At 63.1% G+C, this 18,334-nt stretch overlaps 2 protein-coding genes across 3 annotated transcripts; one reads left to right on the top strand and one right to left on the bottom strand.

The window, feature by feature from the left end:
- Positions 1–74: 74 nt before the first annotated feature.
- Positions 75–12,555, bottom strand: VWA5B2 (von Willebrand factor A domain containing 5B2). Its single transcript, XM_055723198.1, has 22 exons — positions 12,368–12,555; positions 8,764–8,919; positions 8,173–8,334; positions 7,635–7,848; positions 7,360–7,514; positions 6,796–6,927; positions 6,551–6,675; positions 6,244–6,420; positions 6,057–6,167; positions 5,732–5,934; positions 5,316–5,430; positions 5,056–5,241; positions 4,800–4,959; positions 4,435–4,724; positions 3,078–3,303; positions 2,632–2,991; positions 2,415–2,552; positions 2,218–2,337; positions 1,898–1,975; positions 1,609–1,678; positions 1,271–1,379; positions 75–965 (listed from the first exon to the last, which is right to left on the bottom strand). Exons 2-22 carry the CDS (start codon positions 8,900–8,902, stop codon positions 357–359), a joined length of 3,879 nt encoding a protein of 1,292 aa, XP_055579173.1. The 5' UTR covers positions 8,903–8,919; positions 12,368–12,555; the 3' UTR covers positions 75–356.
- A 3,355-nt stretch (positions 12,556–15,910) lies between these two features.
- On the top strand, positions 15,911–18,312 carry LOC114015662 (FH2 domain-containing protein 1-like). 2 transcript variants are annotated; one of them, XM_055723821.1, is made up of 2 exons: positions 15,911–16,020; positions 16,445–18,312. In XM_055723821.1, the coding sequence occupies exon 2, from the start codon at positions 16,469–16,471 to the stop codon at positions 17,594–17,596; it is 1,128 nt and encodes a 375-aa protein (XP_055579796.1). In that variant the 5' UTR covers positions 15,911–16,020; positions 16,445–16,468; the 3' UTR covers positions 17,597–18,312. The 2 variants fall into 2 exon arrangements, with proteins under 2 accessions (XP_055579796.1, XP_055579797.1); XM_055723822.1 differs by having other exon boundaries at positions 15,996–16,020; positions 16,448–18,312.
- The last annotated feature ends 22 nt before the right edge of the window (positions 18,313–18,334 follow it).

The following is an 18,334-nucleotide window of genomic DNA, read 5'->3' as shown; positions in this document are numbered from 1 at the left end:
GGAAGGCAGAGCAGCCACCAGGGCTACGGGAGCTCCCTTCCCAGCCCTGGGAGAGCACTGCCCAGGGCAGGAGCACAGCTTCCAGGGTGAGGTTAAGACGGAGGATCTGCAAAACTCCTTTGCCTCAAGGTTTGAATCGCCTTGATGCAGCACAGAGATCCCTCCAAGATGGCTTTTCCTAGTCTCCTGTGTGCTCCCTCCCACCAGAGATGGCCGGGAAGGGGGTCACCCCCCACCCCAGGGCTCTGGTGAGCCCTAGCGTGCCCTGAACAGGGCCAGTGGCTCCCTGCCCATAACAGAGACACCTGTGCAGGCGGTGTGGAGCCAGGCGTCTTTATTGGCCCCTCTGGCAGCCATCAGACATTGTTGGGGTTGTAGCACAGCATGTTCAGCTTGATGTTCTCATCCCAGTGACGCAGCAGCAAGAACAAGTGCCTGGCTGCCCCTTTGAGACAGCCCACGTCCACCCCCTCGGGCAGCCGCTGTGCCTGCAGCCACGCATCTGCCTTGGCCGCCACCAGCTCCCACTCCTCAAAGAAGCCAGCACAGCGATGCTCCAGCCACGCCAAAGCCACTGCTGTGGCCCAGCTGGCACTCTCCAGGTCCTCTGGCCCCACGTCCTGCCAGATCATGCCAGCCTCAGAGGGAGCGGCTGAGTGGGGGCCGGTGTCGGACTCAGAGCCATGCCCACTATCCGCCTGCGCCCACACGGCTGCACTGGGCACCTCGGAGCAAGTGCTCCGGGACGGGGGCGAGCCAGGCTGTGAGGCTGCAGTGAGCTCCTCGCCCTCCTCGCCACCGGGCCCTGCCTCAGGGCTGCTTCTGGCCCCGGGGGACACGGGGCTGAGGCTGGCTCGGTGGGAGGCGTAGGGAGAGGCCCGGCACAGGCGGTCCAGGGGGATCTGCACTACTTCGGAGAAGCTCTCGGTGAGCTGGAATGGCCCCCGGGCTTGCTGCAGCTGCACCTGCATTGGGGGGCGCAGGTGACTGGGAGGGGACAGGCAGGGGTGCAGCCCCCAGCACTCATTGGTGGGGGCCACAGGAGTGTCCCTGGGGCACAGGGACTGCACAACTTGCCCTGTCCCCCCCATCCCCAAAGCCAGCAAAGGCCCCCAGGGCTGAACAGCACCGTCTGGGTTTGCACCCTCAGCTGGGTGCCACTGCTGGCGCTGCTGGGTGCTGCCTGGGCAGCTGAGCTGCAGCCCAGCAGGGAAGGTGCCTGCTCAGCACACCCCGGGATGGGATGGGGACATGGGGACGGGGCCCTTACCAGCGGGAGGTAGTCGTGGCTGGCGTGGTTGCTGGGACGCTCGCTTTCTGGGCTGAGGCACTGCGGCCGCAGTGCCAGACTGGGCCCCCTGCGCCTGCTCAGGCTAAACCTGCGGGGCAAAGAGGAGAGTTAAAGGGGCAGAGGGGTGCAGTTTCTGAAAGGCAGCTGGACCCCCAGCCTGCTGCAGGGATGGGGCTGGAGCACCAAACCCCTCCCCTTACGCTGCAGGAGCTGGCAGGGAGCATTGTACCTGCAGCACCCAAGAAGTGGCATTGTCCCCCTCTCTGTGCAATGTGCCATTTTTTGGGCCCTGGCATCCCTCCACCCTGCAGCCTCACCTGGAGCCAGTGATGCTCTCCGTGGATTTCTGGGAGCCCATGGAGGTGGTGGAGGGGCTGGTTGGAGGCCCTGCAAGGGGGGAGGGCTGAAGATGGGGGGCCATGATGCACCCAGAGGTGCATCCCGCTCCCTAGCACCTGTGAGGGTGATTCTGTGCCCGTGCCCTCGGCAATGAGGGCAGGCGTGGGCACAGCAGATGCTCCAGCTCTCAGCTGCCAGCAACAGGGTGTTGGGGGCACCCCCAGTCCCCCACCATCCAGCCCTTGGCCCCCTCCACCCTGGACGCACCATTCGAGCAGTTCTGCTTTTCCGAGCCATAAGTAGGGGAGGAGACACTGGCTGGAGACCCTGGGGTCTCATCTCGCTCTGCAAAAGAACAAAGCCCTGAGGGCCCCTGGGCTCCCGGCACCCTCACATCCACAGGGGCTGCTGTGCTGCCACCCCCATGTCCCCCCGTCCCAGTGTGGGGCAGGTGCCTCTTTCCAGGCATCCACAGTGCTCCAGCCAGGACCAGACCCATGCAGCCGTGAGCTGAGGGTCCCCAGTGACCCTGGTGCTCGGGAAGGTCACTGGGGAGCATAAGCTGATGTAAGGGCCCAGACTGGTACCTGCAGCGACAGGGGCCTCATCCTGCTCCTCCGCATCTCTCCGCTGGTCCACACCTGCTGAGGAGCTCCTGTGGTGCCAGTTCCCCGCCGTGGTGGCTTGGGGCCGGCTGGCTGAGCCAGCTGCAAGGAACGGTGCCACCTCAGCCCTCTGTCCCCTCACTGCCCCGTCCCCAGCGCCCTGAGCCCCCTGGCTGTACCTGTGCCCCACACCTCGGGGGCTGTGGGCAGGGCTGCGTGTGTGGCAGTGTCCACAGGCACCAGGCGGGTGTAGAGAGAAGGCACGTTGCAGGCTTTGCTGGTTTGCATGGCTTTCAGGCGAAACCGGCGGGCAAAACCTGCCCGGAGCGAGGCAGTTAGATGTGGGGGGATGCCAGGGCTGCGCTGGGGCAGGGGGACACACGCACTAGCACCCACCCTGCTCCAGCTCGGCTTCCCGCTGTGCCGCGTTCTCGTTGTCCCGGATGACAGAGCGAGCTGCCAAGCAGTGCAGTGGCTTGTCCCAGGCTTTGGCCGCCCGCCGTGGGGGGTCCTCCCTGCCCAGCCCCTCCCGGGGCTGCAGCAGCGATTCCAGTGAGGCCGTCACTTCCCACGACACTGGCTTGCCAGCTTGCAGCGCGTGGATCACCACCTGGCAGCGCAGGGGCAGGCTGCCATCAGCCACGCTGGCATCGGCCAGGCTGGGCTCCCCCGGCTTGGGTGCTGGCGAGGCGCTGAAGAGGTAGGAGGGCTCCACCAGCATGTCCCAGTCCAGGTGGGTGGGCGAGAGGAGGTTATCTGGGCAATGGCAAGAAGTGGGCTCAGCAAGGCAGGGGCATCCAGCTCCATCCCCGCCGCCCTCATCCCCTGGAGCCAGCACACACTTGACTCCACTGTGCTGGGCTGCCGCTGCCGTGCCTGGGGTCCCAGCTCATCCAGCCGCCCCTCCAGGGACTGGTTCCTCTTCTGTGACACCTTCTCCAGGGCCCGACAGAGACGGCGGGCATCCAATTCCCCATGTGGCGAGGAAAAGCTGCGGCCGGCCAGGGCAGTGCGTGCCAATGCCTTCTTCTGCCGCGCCAGCTCCTCTGTGCTCAGGGCCACTGTCACCTGCAGCAGGGGGGAGGCTGCCAGCGAGCCTGGCAAAGGCACTGGCACAGAGCGCAGGCTGCGCCAAGCCGTGATGGGGCACCTGCGGCCCCGGCCGGCTGTTGGCTGGAGCCGCTGGCTGACGCCCAGCCCTGCCGCTCTGCAGGCTGGCACCCGGCAGCCTCCCAGGGCGGTGGGTGATGCTCGCCAGGCTCCCCATACACATGGGAAGGACCGACAGCACGGAGACAGGAGTTTGCAAACATCCCTGGGGGTTGACTCAGGCTGCCGCTGAGGCAGGAGCCGTTGGCAGGGATTTCCATGTCTGCGGAGTGGGGGGCTTAGCTCAGTTGCTCAGACTGGATGATGCAGTCCCCAGTGCAGAGTGATGTCCCTGCACCAGGGTGCTTCACCTAAAAGATACCACAGGGCAGCAGTGCCTGCGCTGCCTCTCGTGCTGGCAGTGTGGAGCCAGGGGAGGATCGTTTGCACTGCAGGGAAATCACTTACGCTTGACATTTCAGCAGCAAAGGCCGCCAGCTGTGCTGCCGTGTGGGGGGAGCAGGTTACCTAACCTGTGCCACCAGCCAGGAGCACGTCCTGGAGCTGGGTGACAGCTCGCCTCACCTGGCCTTGGAGCCATCAGCACCGGGGGAGCTGCCTCTCCCTGTCCCCCAGCGACCTGGCTGGGTTTTAAACCCAGGTACGAAGCAGCAGAGACTTGGCTCATCGCTAACCAAGTGTTGGGTGGCATTGGCCAAGGGCTGAAGGAGCCAGGCAGAGGCTTAGACAGCCCACCCCCTCCTCTCCAGCTTGGCAAGTTCATTACCTGATGCCGGCCCAGCTATTTTCATTTAATTTCTGTGGCCTGAACAAGGAACTGGCTAGGGGGTTTGTTAGCCACCCAGCTGACTGCTGGCCGGGGAAGCTGGGGGACCAGCTGCTTGGTCCCCAGCTGTCCTATTCCAGTAGGGCAAAACTACCCAAGGAGTCACCTCGCAGCACCACAGCTGATCCTCGTTTAAAATCCAGGCTACATCACTGGTTTCCAGCCCACGTGTCTGGGCACAATGGGGCAGCGAGACCCTTGGTAAGCCAGGAGCAGCTCCACCCCACCGTGCATGAGCCACTGCAGCCCGTTGGCATCCTTACCTTGGTACGAGCTGGGGCAGAGGGCAGCGGGGCGGATTTGGTGGAGGACTCGCAGAGGGACAGGCTCTTCTGGCCCTGCTGGGAGGTGACATCAGTGCCAGGGGCTGATGAGCCACCCTCAGGGGCCACATCGCGGGAGCCGGTGGACTCGCTGCTGGTGGAGCTGCGGGAGAGCAGCCCCCGGCTGCGGTCGGTGCTGACAGAGCAGTGCGTCAGGATGTACTGCTCCTGGATGTAGGAGGGCTGGTAAATCCGCTTCCAGATGTCTCCCCCTGAGATGGGATCCACACCTGCCCAGCAAGCGCAGACCCTGTCAGCCCACGGCTCCCAGACCTGCCCCCCACCCCAGCCCCGGCCCCACTGACTCTGTTCGGATGCCTCCGTGCCCCCAGTGAAGAGCTCCAGGGAGGCGTCCCCAGATCCTGGGGTGTTCCAGGGTGGCTGTCGGTTCTCTCCTGGACTGGGCACCTCCTCCTGGGAAGGGAATGCTGAGCCCCGGGAGCCCCGATGAGCCCCTTCCTGGCCCTGGCAGAGAGAAGGCACTGCCGTCAGCACCCCAGCACGGGGTGAAGGTGGTGGCACCAGGAGTGTGCCATCCCCCCCATGCCAGGGCGGCTGTACCAGCGGGCGCCTGTCGCGGAAGCGGGCGATGCTGTAGAGGACGCAGTAGCTGATGAGGCGGTCGCCGGGGTAGAGGGCTGGGAGCTCGGTCGGTGAGAGCAGAGCCTCCATGCTGTCAGGGACATACCAGTCGATGGTGATGTCGCTGACAGCTGGCTCAATCGCTTTCTTCAGGGACTTGATCAGCTGGGGCAGGGAGAAGAGCCAGTGTCACATATCGCTGTGACCTCTGTGTCCCCCCATCCCTGCCTGGGCTTTACCTTGGGCTGCAGCCTCTCGTCCGGGCTCAGGAACTCAGCGCAGCCCCGGCTCACCTTGGCCAAGCCCTTCAGCAGCCGCCGGCATGCCCGCCGGCCCATGCCAAAGCTGAAGCACCTGCAGGAGAGAGCCAGGCGATGAAAAGCCCTGGCCAGGCCAGTGCTGGGCGCTGGGCAGCCCGGTGGTGAGCCCTGCCATGGGGGGATGGGCAGGGGGATTTGATAGCCAGAGATGCTGCCCCGGCTGCATGAGTGGGAGCACCCCGGGGAAAGCTGAGTGGATGGGCTTGGGGCACGTGATGGGTGAAGAACATGCTTGGGGCTGATGGAGGGGAGATGTGGGGCTGCAGAAGGTGAAACCATGGGAACAGTCCAGGGGACAGAGACCACCGTGATCCCACCGCAGTGCTGGTGCATACCTGACGGTGCTGGCCTGCCTGCGCACCAGCCGGAGGATCCTGCCTGCGTTGCCCACCGCCGCATCGGTGAAGAGGAAGAGCTGGCGGGGGTAGCCATGGTGGAGGGGCTGCGCCAGCGCCCAGCCCAGGGCTGCCAGCAGGTTGGTGCCACCTGCGTCTACCCGCAGCCCACCGAGGTGCTCGCAGGCACGCCACAGCGTCTCCTGCCCGCGTGGAGAGCTGGCCTCGCAGCGGTCCCCTGGCTCGCCAGCCCCGACCCCATGCCAGGGAGCCGGGAGGGGGGATGGAGAGGGGCTGGTGGGGGGATTTGCCCAGCAGCACTCACATTGCTGCAGAGGCGGCTGGATGGGAAGAGCGGCTTGACGTTTGTGCCGAAGCCAGCGATGTTGAGTAGCGTCCCCGACGGGAGGCTCTTCAGGGCCACCAGCAAAGCCTCCTAGGGTGACAGCAGGGAGGGCTGCTAAGGACCAGCCACCCAGGGAGCATCCTTGGCCCCGTGGCCATTGCCTCACCTTGATCTTGTCAAGGTCAGGGCCATTCATGTTGCTGCTGTGGTCGACGAGGAAGAGGACCTCGCGGGTGATGCTCTGCAGGTCCCCAGGGACACCCCCCGCCACCGGGCAGAAGTTCAGCATCAGCACGGGGTTGGGGAAGATGTCTTTGTGGAAACGTCTCTGCACAAAAGCCACCTGCAAGCCAGGTGGGCCAGGGGCTTTCTCGCACCCCCTGGCCCATGCTGAGGTCTTCCTCACCCACATCCCACCACCTCCCACCTTCCTCCTTCTCCTTGCCGGGCCACCAGTGGCTGTGTACTGTCACCTGTCTTTCACCGCTGCTGTCCTTCCTGGCAATCCGCACATAATCCCGGCGGCTCCGGATGTGGGCTTCATACTCAGGGTATGTCACGGTGCCATCCTCCATCACAAGGTGGGGGTGGTGGGGCTCTGTGGGGCACAGGGGGTGTTCAGAGTCACCCTGTGCCACACGGGGCTGAGGATGCCCCAGATGCTTTTAAGGCAATACCCCTCTCCCCCAAACCCGCCAAAGGCATGGTCCCTCCTCACCGCAGGGGTAGAGGATGATCTCCAGGTCCCTGTCATAGCGGTGGGGCTCAGCCAGGGTGACACAGGTAGTGGCAGCAGAGCTGGCCCAGGGATCAGCATCAGCTCGCAGGGCGTGGGATGGGCTTTCCAGCCCTGCGGGGAGAAGGCAGCAGCAGGGCAGACCCTTGCACCCCTGACACCCCCCCCCGCCCCCGGACTCCATACCTGTGCCAGACCTGGTGCTGCAGCAGGGGCTGCTCCCTTCCAGCTCTAATGGGATTAACTGGGCTGGCAGCAGGAGCATGCCCCTACCAACCCGCATCCCTTCCTTGCCTGTACTGCCCCCCATCCACCACACCTCCTCAGGGAAGGGGGCTGCTGACCCAGAGCCATCCAAAGCCACACACAGGGCGACTTTGGGGGGTCCCTTTGGGAAAGGGCTTCTTTGTGCATAGGGAGTGCAAGAGGACACCAGAGCAAGGGGGCTCAGCTCTTCCTAGAAGCGTGGAGGGACCAGGGGGACATCACCTACGTTTTGGGGAGGTTTTGCCCAACAACCAACACCACCTGAGCCGCCCTCCCTACCTGCCAGCAAGCAGGGGCCCTTCACCAGCAGCTCGAAGGCAAACTCGTAAGGAAAAGGGTTGCAGGGCTGTCCCCGAAAGACATCCATGGTCTCCACAGGCACTGTGGGGGATGGCTGGCTCCGGGCACCTGGCCCCCCGAAACAGCTGGTGGGGCTGTGAGGGGAGAGGCTGTGATGGCTCCCACCCCCACGCCCCACTCACCCAGCATCAGCATCCCCCCCTCCCCCGGATGGCGGAGACTGAGGAAGCCATGAAAATCACCATAGAGCCAACCTGTCGTCACACAAGCTTGCCGGCTCGCACTCGGGGGCGGCGGGGACGTGGGGCATGAGGACAGGGGGGAGAAGGAGGCGCAGGGCCCCATCCGGCAGCGTGGCCAGCTCCTGCGCTGTGCTCAGGGTGATGGCCAGGCTCTCTGCTGGGCACAGCGTGCCTGTGACGATGACAAAGGTGGAGCGCTCCACATCTTCATCCAGGACGAGGTGGCCTGGGCAGGGGAGAGATGGGAGGGGGGGGGGTGTCAGTGGGGTGTGTGAAGTTGCGGGGGGCATTAATTGAACTAATTACTTTCAAAGAGGACAACAGAGAGCAGGTGTAACAAGGGGCATGCAAAGGGACAGGTAAAACCCCAGGAGAGGTGGAGGAAGGGGAAAGAGGAGTCTGAGATCTCCAGTCCCAGAGACCCTCCAAAGCACCAGGGTAGCCTGGCAGGAGCTCTCAGCCCCCCCATATCGCCCCATGCTTCATCCCCCCTTGTTCTGAGCCTCCCAGCCCGGAGGACCCAACAGGATCACCCGTGCCACGCACTCACCGCTGGCACAGCGGCGTGGCCGGCCGGGGCTGGGGCTGCACTGGAGGCAGCAGTCCTGTACCCGGTGCCGGTTCTGGACCTGGAATGTCACCCGCCGGCTGCCCACTGCCGCCTCGAAGCCAGCCACCACCTCCGACTCCTCCAGCGGGTAGATGAAGATGCCTGTGGGTGGAAGAGAGCCCTGAGGCAGATCCCAGCACGGACACCACCACGGCACAGCGTGGCCCATGGCAGCACCACTCAGAGTCTGACTGACTCACCGGGTGACTTAGTTGCCCGAGAGCGGGACAACACACAGGAAGGACCCAGAGCCTCAGTAGCCCAGAAAAGGGAGGGAGGATGAAACCCCCCTCATCCTCAGTGATGGCAATGGGTTTGCTCAGCCTCACTCTTCTCCTGCCCACAGGGTGATGCTGCGTGTCTGCCGTGCTCTGCCCTCCCCGGTGGCCTCTGCCTTTGCTCCCCAAACTGAGCAAGGTTTGGGGGCCAGGACACAAGTGGGCTGGAGACGGGATGCTCTCCAGCATGGGTGCTTTTCTGGGGCTGCACAGGCAGCCCAGATTCCTGCCAACCCCAGAAGCTCCCCCTTACCTTCCACAAGCTCCTCATGGGGGTTGGTGTACACAAGGTGAGCGGTGATGCTCAGGGAGTACCCGTTGGCACAAGCCTTCACCCTGGAGCTTTTCAGGGGCAGAGCCTCCCAGGAGGAGAGGGCGTACAGGCCAGGCATGGTCCCTCAGCGGGCAGCTGCGGGCAGAGGGGAGGCAGGTGCTGGGTGCTCGGCGATGGGGTCTGCCAGGAAGGGGCTTACGTGCACAAGCTGCATCCATCTGCCCAGCCTGCAAGGGGGAAGCAGGTCCCCATCCCTCCCCATCCTGGGGACAGTGCTTTGCAGCATCGATGAAACACATGGACCTGGACCCAGATCTCTGCTCAGACCCCAGCCCACCTGCAACCTGGGTCTGGAGCCACAGGAGCCTGCAGAGAGCAATTCTGCCCCACAGGTAAATAAGCCTTGCTGCTGAGCAGCAAAATTACTTCTCCCATGGGCAGCAGCAGTTACATACAAGCCCCAAGTTCTGCCAGACAAGCAGAGACTCCTGGACAGGACAGATAACAGCCAGCAGCACACAGCCCATCTCTCAGCCAACCCACAGCAGCTGGGTGGTTTCAGAGCCTCCCCAGACCATCTCCCATACTGGCCAGGAGAGGAGCACCTGCTGCTCCCATCTCCATCCACCCACAGAGCTCACCAGTGTAATTCGCTTTTTTTTTTTTTTTTTTTTAAAAAGGGTGAGTAGCCCACAGTGTAACTAGGACAAAACAACGAGCAGTGTTTGCTGGGGGTTTAATAATTAACAACAAGGTCAGTGCTGCACTGAAGAGCAGCACAGAGGGGAAGGCCCTGCAGTGGGGGAGCCTGGCTCAGGGGATGATGATCTCTGCCTCTGGGTGAGAAACGCTCAGCACAGAGATGGATGCGTCCAGCATCCCACCCTTCAGCAGCAGCTGTGGGAAGAGAGGCGGCTGGGCACCAACCCACCAACCACCCCTCTTCCCCTTGGAAAAACCACCTGGGAGAAGCATCCCAAATGACTGCCTGGAGCCAAGGCATCTCTCTAACATAATGCACCCTGTGCTATCAAATACTTGTGTGAAATATTCAGGTCAGCCTTAGCCCTACCTCTCTGTGAACAGTGCGTGTGGATCCCACTCCAGGCATGGGTCTACACCTCCACACTGTATCCCCTGCCCACCCCAAGTGCCTGCAACCCAACAGCAGCGAGGTCCCCATGTCACACTGTGTGCCAGTGCTCCAGCATGCAACGTGCCCAGGGCAAGGGCAAAGCCAGGTACAAGCGAAACATCTGGTCCCCCCACTCCAGTGGCCTTCGTCTCAGGAACATCTTGTACAAGTGTCAGTAACAAGAGGCTCAGGGTGCCCCCGGTATGTGGTCACAGGGTGCCTCTCCCAGAGCATCCTTGAAGGCAGAGCAGGGCTACATCCTTGCAGACAGCACCAGGATGGAGTCCACGGCTGGGCAAGGCAGGGAGCCCCCAAGAAGCACAGAAGTGCATTAGCAAGGTAGCTGCATCTCAGGAAAATAAGTCCATTATGCAGGAGGGCAGCTGTTAATCTGCTCAACTGGCATCACAGGGTTATGCTGGCAGGCTCTGGCCATCCAAGCACCCACCACCATCACCAGTCCTCCACCCTGTATGCAGAATGCTGCACACACTGCTGAGCGTCCGTCCCCCCCCAACCCCCTCCCAGCAGCAGCACAGGGTCCCTGCACAGCCTGGTTTTCCTCCACACTGGCTGTGCCACTGCTGGGAACATCACCAGCCAGGTCCTGCCCTGACCACAGCACCCAGGTGGGGTCTGGGACTCTCCCAGCCCAGCCACAGTGAGCTATTGAAGGCTGATTTCCCCTCAAAACCCTTCCATTTGTTCCCAAGGCACCCAGCTCGATGCTCAGCAACGTGCCTGCTATTTGCCATGCTGCCCGCTGGCCCGGGCACTACCAGCTTGTTTACCAGGGACTTACTGGAGAATCCATCCCAGCTGCTTTTTATCACTTCTCTTTACATTTACCCTCTCAGAGTAAACAGGCCCCATCTGGCCCTGCTGCACTTTACGCTGGCTGCTCTAAGCCCTGTGGTAATGAATAAAACCAGACCCAATGGTCCTCGCCCCAGCATCTTAGTCCTCGTCCCCTGGGGCAGCAAACTGTCCCCAGGTGCCAGCATGGCATCACCAACAGGTCCTTGGGCCCGTCCCCAACATGGTCACCAGTGCCTTTACGGCCCCTTCCTTTTCCTCCCTTCCCACCTGCTGCTCACAGGAGCTGGTTTAACTGACAGCATCCCACATACGGAGGGGGTCGCAGCAAGAGCAGGGCTGGGTGCAGCTCACCAGCTTGGTGGCAAAAAACCCTTGGTGAAGGCGAGACTGAGCTAACTCTTCTCTAGGTCAGAATAACTTAAAGTTTCTCTTCTCACCCGTGGATAGGTTGAGTTTTCTAGCGTGGCTGCTGCAGCAAGCCAGGTGCCTGAGCCCAGCAGACCCTCCTTAGCTGTCTGCAGAGTTGTCAGAGTCTCACCTGCTGCAGAAACAGCCGCCCACCCCAGGGTGCAGCATGATCCCGGGGAAGGATGAGACCAGCCCTGGCACAGGCAAACCCAGTGAAAATTTCCAATGGTGACAGAGGCACAGACCGGTGCAAGAGGAGGATGGAAGGAGAGGAGCCCAAGCCTCTGTGGCAGCACCTGGAGTGAGGAAGCATCACTGCCCCTCCTGCTCACCTGCGTTACCTACCCCCTGCTTCCCTTGCTTCCCTTCCCTGCAGGATATTCCTGCATGGCTCCGCTGGGACAAGACACAAGGGCAGGAGAGTGAGATCTGTCCCAACTCCTGAGGCAGGGAGGAGGCCACGGAGGCAGGAGGTGATGGCGCTGCTGCCCAGCACCCATGGGGCATGGCGCTTTGCAGGGAGCCCAAAGAGGAGGAACGGAGGGGAAAGGGATTTCCCTGGCAGCTGCAGGTGAAGGGGACAGGGTGAAGAGCTGTCCCCAGCCTAAGCCTCCAGCCTGTGGTGCTGTGCCCTGGCTGGCACTGCTTCTTCATTTGCTGGGAAGTCAGAACAGAGTCTGCTGCACACACACATGTACACACACTCTGGCACACGCACCACATGCAGGACCACCACGTCCAGGACCTATGCTGCTGCTCTCACCCCTCCAGAGCCACTAAAACCCCTGGAAAACCCGAGTCCCGTGCCACGGAGCAGGAGTTACTTGCCCTCAATGCACCCTGACACAGGCACCCCCTAAATAAAAGGTCCCAGCCCCACGGATTTCCCCCAGCACAGGCACACGCAGGTGGAGCAGCCCTGCAGAAGGGTCCCACTGCTCCTCTGGCCACAGGACATTTCTGGCTCAGGCCAGGGACCGGTGGCTGATACCCTGGGGCGTGTTCCCAGCAGTTAGTAGAGCCAGCCCTGTTGGGTCCATGCCGGATGGTGATTTCAGCACTTTTGGGGCCCTGCTGCCTCATCTCCCGCCTCTCACCCCTCCTGCAATCCAGGACTGCCCCGAGAGCCCGCGTGTGACCCTGGGGCACCCAGGAATTGCAGGATACTCACAGGGTCCCGGGCCACTGGGGTTCCAGACTCTCCCCCGCCCCTGCCCTTACCTGGAGGAAGAGGAGGATGACACAGGGACTGCAGGCTCCGCTCCGCACCCGCTGGGTCCCTGCCCTCTGCAGAGCCCTCTGCCCTAGGGGTGGGTTTCCCGGCCCCTCTGGCCTGGGGGCTGCAGTACCCCGGGGGGATGAGCGGTCCTTCCCGGCCTCTCCCTGCTGCAGGCTCCCTCTCTGGCACTGGCTCCTTCACCGCCCTCGCTCCATCCCTCGCTCCCTGTGCCAGCAGCAGAGCTGCTCCAAGCCCAGCCTCATTAAAGAGACACACTCCCTGGTACCGTTGCCTCGGGGAGGGCTGGGGGATACGCTGGTGGGTGGTGCTGGGGGTCTCAGGGGATGACCAACACTCCCAGGGGGTGACAGGCACTGGCCAACAGCAGAGCCCACTGCTGTGGGCTGCTCTGCACCCAGAGTGGGGCAATGTCCAGGCAAACTTGGGTGCTGGTGAGACACCAGGGTGATGCTGTTGCACCCACAGACATGGGGTGTGGCTGCCAAGGACATGTAGCTGCCCCCTGTGTCCCCTCACAAACAAAGCACAGGGCAAAAAGCAAACCCCCATCAGCCAGCTGAACTCTCCATGGGTCACAGGCATCACAACCAGCTTTGTTAGGAAAGGTCTCAGCTGCCCTAAGACTGCCACAAGAGGACCACGCACAGGTGGATGCTGAACCATCTCCAAACCCAGATGCCCTGGGGTACCACTGGGGACATCTTCACTAGCCTCCATGTGCTGCAGAGAAATCCCAGCCCCAAAAAGCAGGGAAGAGGGGGGATTTGGGGAGAGCCCAGCCTTTGGGTGACAAGTGTGACAGCAAGCCCCCTTGGGGAGGGTGCAGACAGTCAGGAAATCCCAGCAAAGCCAGGACATGTCTGCTGGCAGGGACATTTCATAACCCAGGGAGTGCTGGGAATCCCTCCACTGCCACTCCCAGCTCAGCATTCCCAAGCGGGACCAGAGAAAACTGTCAGATTTGGGGCTAATCTGTGCCCTGCTTCTCCCAGGCAGCTCCCTCGCTGTGCTATAGATAGGGCTGTGCTGCTGCGGCTCTTTTTATAGAGCAGGCAGAGGGGAGCCACCCCCCTCCCATGCACTACAAAGCCCACCATCACAGCCACGCCAAACCCGGAGCCAGCCCAGCCACGCAGGCACAAACCAGGGCAGAAAGAGCAGGCAGCGCTGGCGAAGGGAGCAGTCCCCAGTCCTGGGTACGTGGGTTTGGTGTGGCACCAGAGCAAGGAGGCCTGGAAAAGCAGCATTTCCCCATTGTATCTCACCTTAAGCCGACCCACGCACCACTATGGCTTCGGCTCCTCAGCACGGGTTTCACAGGTGACAGCAGGACCAAAGGAGGAAAATCTCAGCAGAAGATGCCCTTTGCCGCACACAGTAGCCCAGGGCACACTCCCTCCTCCCAGTCGCTTACCCTGCACTTCAGCCAACACAATTATCTGGCAGAGAGGCACTCTGTGCATCCCTGGGGTGCTTGCAAGAGCATGCTGAGCCATTCCCTCTCTCTGTGCAAGATGCCCCACGGCACACTGCTTCCCCTCCTTGTGCTGCACAGGGAGAGAGGAGAGCTTAAGTGTGCAGCTGCTCTCCTTCCCTGTCATTTATGACCGCAGGAGAAGGATGCTAGCCCATATATTACCCCCCCATGACAGACGCCAGCTCTGCGTGCTGCTGGAGGCACAGCGCACACCACAGCACATCCATGCAGCCTGCATGGGGCTCCCGCTCCCATCGTCACAGCAAGCGCCGCAGCTGCTCCAGCCCCAGATAAAAAAAATAATGCAAGCTTTGATTTTTCTCTGAGATATTGTTTCTAGGCCAAGTTGAGGCAAAGAAAAGCATCCAAATGCAAGTGCTGGGTTGGTGCCACCAGCCAGGGTGACAGGGCTTGGCCAGCCCACATCATCAGACACTGTCTGTGGCACCGGCATTACAGCAGGTGAATAACCACAGCGTGGGCGACACAGCCGAGCCTCCCCCAGGCCACCAGCTACCTGCAGCAGCCCTGAGGGGATGCAGACAGGCTCCATCCTGCTCCGTACAGCGCTCACAACAGCATCAGACAACAGGCATGCATGTCCTCACTCTGCACCATCACAGCTTCCCTACAGCAGCTCATCACAGCCACAAATAGACCCCCAGGGAGCTCAGCATTGCTTTTCAGCAGAGCGCTGAGCTCAGGCTTGCATTAGATCCTGCAAGCGCAGACCCAGCTCAGCCCAATGGCTCCATTCAACGCCCTCACACCCCAGCAACCCCATGCAGCCCTCACCAGCAGCTCCCACACTGCCCATGGGACTGGTCATGGTCTAGGTATTTACACCCAAATCACCTGTGCCTTGTCCTGGGCTTGTTGAGCTGAATTATCACCCAGAGGCATGGCTGGCTGGAGGGAGCATGGACCACAAAGCTCTGACAGATGCTCTCAGGTCCTGAGGCATTGATAAGCCATACAAATTTAGTGCTATGGGAGGAAACAACCTGAAGCATAAGGAGATACCAGCCAGTGTTGGGCTGGGAGCAGCTGTGGCTCCTCAGACCTAGCTGAGGGGCTGCACAGGCAGAGGCTCTGCCTGCGGGATGAGGGGCAGAGGTGTCCTGTTCAGCTATCTGCTGCTTGTTCATCAGCTCAAACTGAAGAGATCCTGAGGATACGTAGCCGTGGAGCATGCTGGTGTTCTAGGTCAAAATGAGGTGCACCTTAGGTTACCCTGCGCAGTATCGGCCTGCCCAGTTGCCGGGGGTTACCGCGGGGCTAGAGGGAGAAGGCAGCAGGTAAAGGAAACATCGGCTGGGACAGAGATGGCTCCCCTGGGGAGAGAGGCTGGGAAAGCGTTCCTCCTGCCTAGGTGGAACCGAAACTCTCCCAAGATGCTGGTGCAGGGAGATGGGGCTGGAAGCCCGGCTCTGCCAGAGCCAGGACACGCCGCGGTGCCGGCTGGCTCCTCTGCCTGCGGCCGAAAGCAGCGGGGGCTGGCAGCCGTGGGGCAGCCGCGGGGTCCCGGGCCAGCCCCCCCGCCGGGGCAGCCGGCTCCTGCTGGAAGCGAAACTCCGTGGGTGTCGGGAACCGAAACCGGCGGCGCTGCTGGCGGCGGCCCCCGCCCCCTGCGCGGCGGCCCAGCCCTCGACCGGGTGAGCGCTACCGCGCCCGCCGCTCGCCGCTGCCCTCCTCCCGCGGGGCTTGGCAGCGCGGCCGGGTCCGGCCAGGTCAGCCCGTCCCTTCGTGCTGGGGGCCGGGCGCGGCCACTGCCCGCAGGCGGGGACGGAGCGCCGGGCGCCGGGGCCTCCGCCCGGGGGCGGCGGCTGAGGGGTCAGGCGGGAGAGACGGGGCCGGGAGAGGGAGCGGAGGACGGGAACCGGCAGGGGAACCGACCCGCAAGACCCCCGGGGCGCGGGGGGCTGCAGGGGCCCGTCCCCAGCCCAGAGCAGGACGCTGCTCGGGGGCCGGGCGGTGTGGGAAGGCAGCGGGGGAGCGAGGCGGCGGCGGCCCGGCCCCGACGGGCGGGATGGCCGAGCGGCTGCTTCCCTCTAGCGGGGAGCGGCGGCAGCTCGGCCGGCCCGGGTGCACCCCCGCCCCGGGCCGCCGCGGGCACGTGGTGCGGGCGGGGCGCGCTTCCGGCGCGGCGGCGGATCGGTGAGAGCGGGCGGCACCGGGCGGCGGCGGCGGGGAGCGGCCGCCGGTGGCCGGGGGAGCTGCGGGTCCCCCGCCGCGGCCCCGGAGCACGCGTGGGGTGCCCCGGGGAGGCGCTGGGCGGCCTCCCCACGCGTGCCCGGTGCCCCGCGGGGAGCCCGCCCAGTTCCCGCGCAGCCGCGGCACCCACGGGCACCGGGGAGAGCCCCCTGTCCTCCGCGCCGCCCCGGGGCAGGGGCGCAGGCAGCCCCCGCCCCACGCAGGGCTGGTGTCACGGGTGGCACAGGCACTGCTGAACCAGCCGGCGTGCTGCTGTGGTGTGTGGGGACAGCCGCGCGGGCAGGGGACGCTGGTACCCCGGCGGTGTGTGGGAGGAAGGGGACCGGGGCTTTGGGGACATGCCTTCAGCTGTGTTCTGTACCCACAGCAGGAGACCCTCTGACCCGTAGCGATGGGGAGACCCAGGAAGGAGCCTGCTGGCGCGTCCTCCCCTCGGCCGGCCACGGCCGCCCCCAAAACCGCCCCTGCCGAGCCGCCACCTTCCACCTCGGCCGCCCGGGCCAAGGCTGTGGCTGTGGGAGGCCAACGCAGGAGTGCTCCCGCTGCTGGGGCTGCTGGCCGGGGATGGGGGACAAAGCCAGGCTCCTCTCAGCCGCGACCTGCAGCATCCCGCGGAGCCCATGGAGGTGCTGGGGACCAGCGTGGAGCACCTGCCGGGAGTTGCTCTGCAACCCAGAAGAAGACACCTGATGCCAAAGGAGCTGCTAGCCCAGCTGGACCTGACCCACGTCCACAGAAGAAGCAGCCTGGGGCTGACCCGAGCGTGGCCTGGGACCAGTTCCTGCCCCCGCTGGAGAGCCAGGACATCCCGTGGGTGGAGAAGGAGACCCGGGGCCAGCGGAGCAACCCCAAGTGGTACGAGTGGCGGGAGAACCGCATCACCGCCTCCATGGCCCCCAGGATCGCCAACAGCAAGTTTGCCAATGGCAAGACGGCTGAGGTGCCCCAGTCCTACCTGAAAGCAGTGGTGAGCTCCAGCCCCAGCGTGCAGACGCCAGCCATGTCCTGGGGGGTCCGCAACGAGAAGGTGGCCGTGCAGGCCTACGAGCAGCTGAAGTCGCAGGCGGAGGGCAAGCCGGTGCGGGTGGAGGACTGCGGCCTCTTCATTCACCGGGAGAAGAAGTGGATCGCCGCCAGCCCCGATGGCATCATCAAGGAGGCAGCCACGGGGAAGGCTCTGGGGCTGCTGGAGGTGAAGTGTCCCTACAAGCACAGGAACAGGACGGTGCGCGAGGCCTGCAAGGACAAGGACTTCTGCCTGGAGGTGGACGGGGACTCCTATGCCCTGAAGAAGGATCATGCCTACTTCACCCAGGTCCAGTGCCAGCTGGCAGCCACTGGCTTCCAGCAGGCCGACTTTGTGGTGCACACCACCAAGGAGACAGCCGTGGTCCCCGTGGAGTTTGACGCGAAGTTCTGGGGGCAAACAGTGCCCAAGCTGGAGAAGTTTTATACCGAGGCAGTGATTCCCCACCTGGAGGAGAAGGCAGCTGGTTCCGTCTGGGCCAAGGAGGAGTAAACCCCGCTGTCTCGCTGCACAAACCCAGCTTTGGCCCCTCATGTAGAAATTACACCTAGTTTTGCTGATGCTCTTGGACGGTTCAGTGCCTCTGCCCCAATGCAACTGTCTCAGGACCGAAACGTACCAGCAGGACCCTGCTTTGGTAAGGGTCCCTACAGTCAGTGACTCCTCCTGCCCTGGCCAGGCCAGCGCTCTGCTCCCTATGCCACCTTGTCCTGTCTCCCCCACCGTATCCCCTGCTTGACCCCTGATATTGCCTGGCAGAGGCTGGCACACCTCCAGATCTGCACAGGAAGCCAGTGATACCTCTATGTTGGAATAACACTTACTTTGTGGAGAAAACTGGATCCTTTGACACCTCAAGTGCTGCCAAGATTAAATCGTAACCCTATGCCGGAGCAGAGATAGAGCCAGGGAAGGTTTGTCAGAGCTCAAAGCAAAACACAGCTATTCAGCTAAATTGTGATGTGCCTTAAGAGCTGCAGCAAGGGCGCGTGGATGCCCCCTGCCCCCCCCCATGCGATTGGACCTGCTGCTGCTTTGGAGTAATGGATGATGCTCGGAGTTCTCTGCAGCCTCGGGAAGATGGTGCCCATGGAAGAGGTTGGCCCCCAGCCCATGCACCTCTAAAGGACCTTCCTGTGGAGCATCCCCATGTGCCACAGCAGGGCAAGGAGGTGCTCGTTGCGCTATTAAATAGGAAGTGTACTGGCCTCTTTGTTCCCTGTTGTTTGT

Source organism: Falco cherrug, chromosome 11, assembly GCF_023634085.1.
Source record: "Falco cherrug isolate bFalChe1 chromosome 11, bFalChe1.pri, whole genome shotgun sequence".
NCBI lineage: Eukaryota > Metazoa > Chordata > Aves > Falconiformes > Falconidae > Falco > Falco cherrug.
This window is presented reverse-complemented; position numbering and strand designations above follow the sequence as displayed.

Coding starts and splice junctions, on each gene's coding strand:
- VWA5B2 (XM_055723198.1), bottom strand. CDS start 8,902: ATGCCTGGCCTGTACGCCCTCTCCTCCTGGGAGGCTCTGCCCCTGAAA. Junction 7,515..7,634: donor GCAAGCTTGTGTGACGACAG/GTTGGCTCTATG, acceptor CTCCCCTCACAG/CCCCACCAGCTGTTTCGGGG. Junction 6,421..6,550: donor ACAGCAGCGGTGAAAGACAG/GTGACAGTACAC, acceptor CCTGGCTTGCAG/GTGGCTTTTGTGCAGAGACG.
- LOC114015662 (XM_055723821.1), top strand. CDS start 16,469: ATGGGGAGACCCAGGAAGGAGCCTGCTGGCGCGTCCTCCCCTCGGCCG.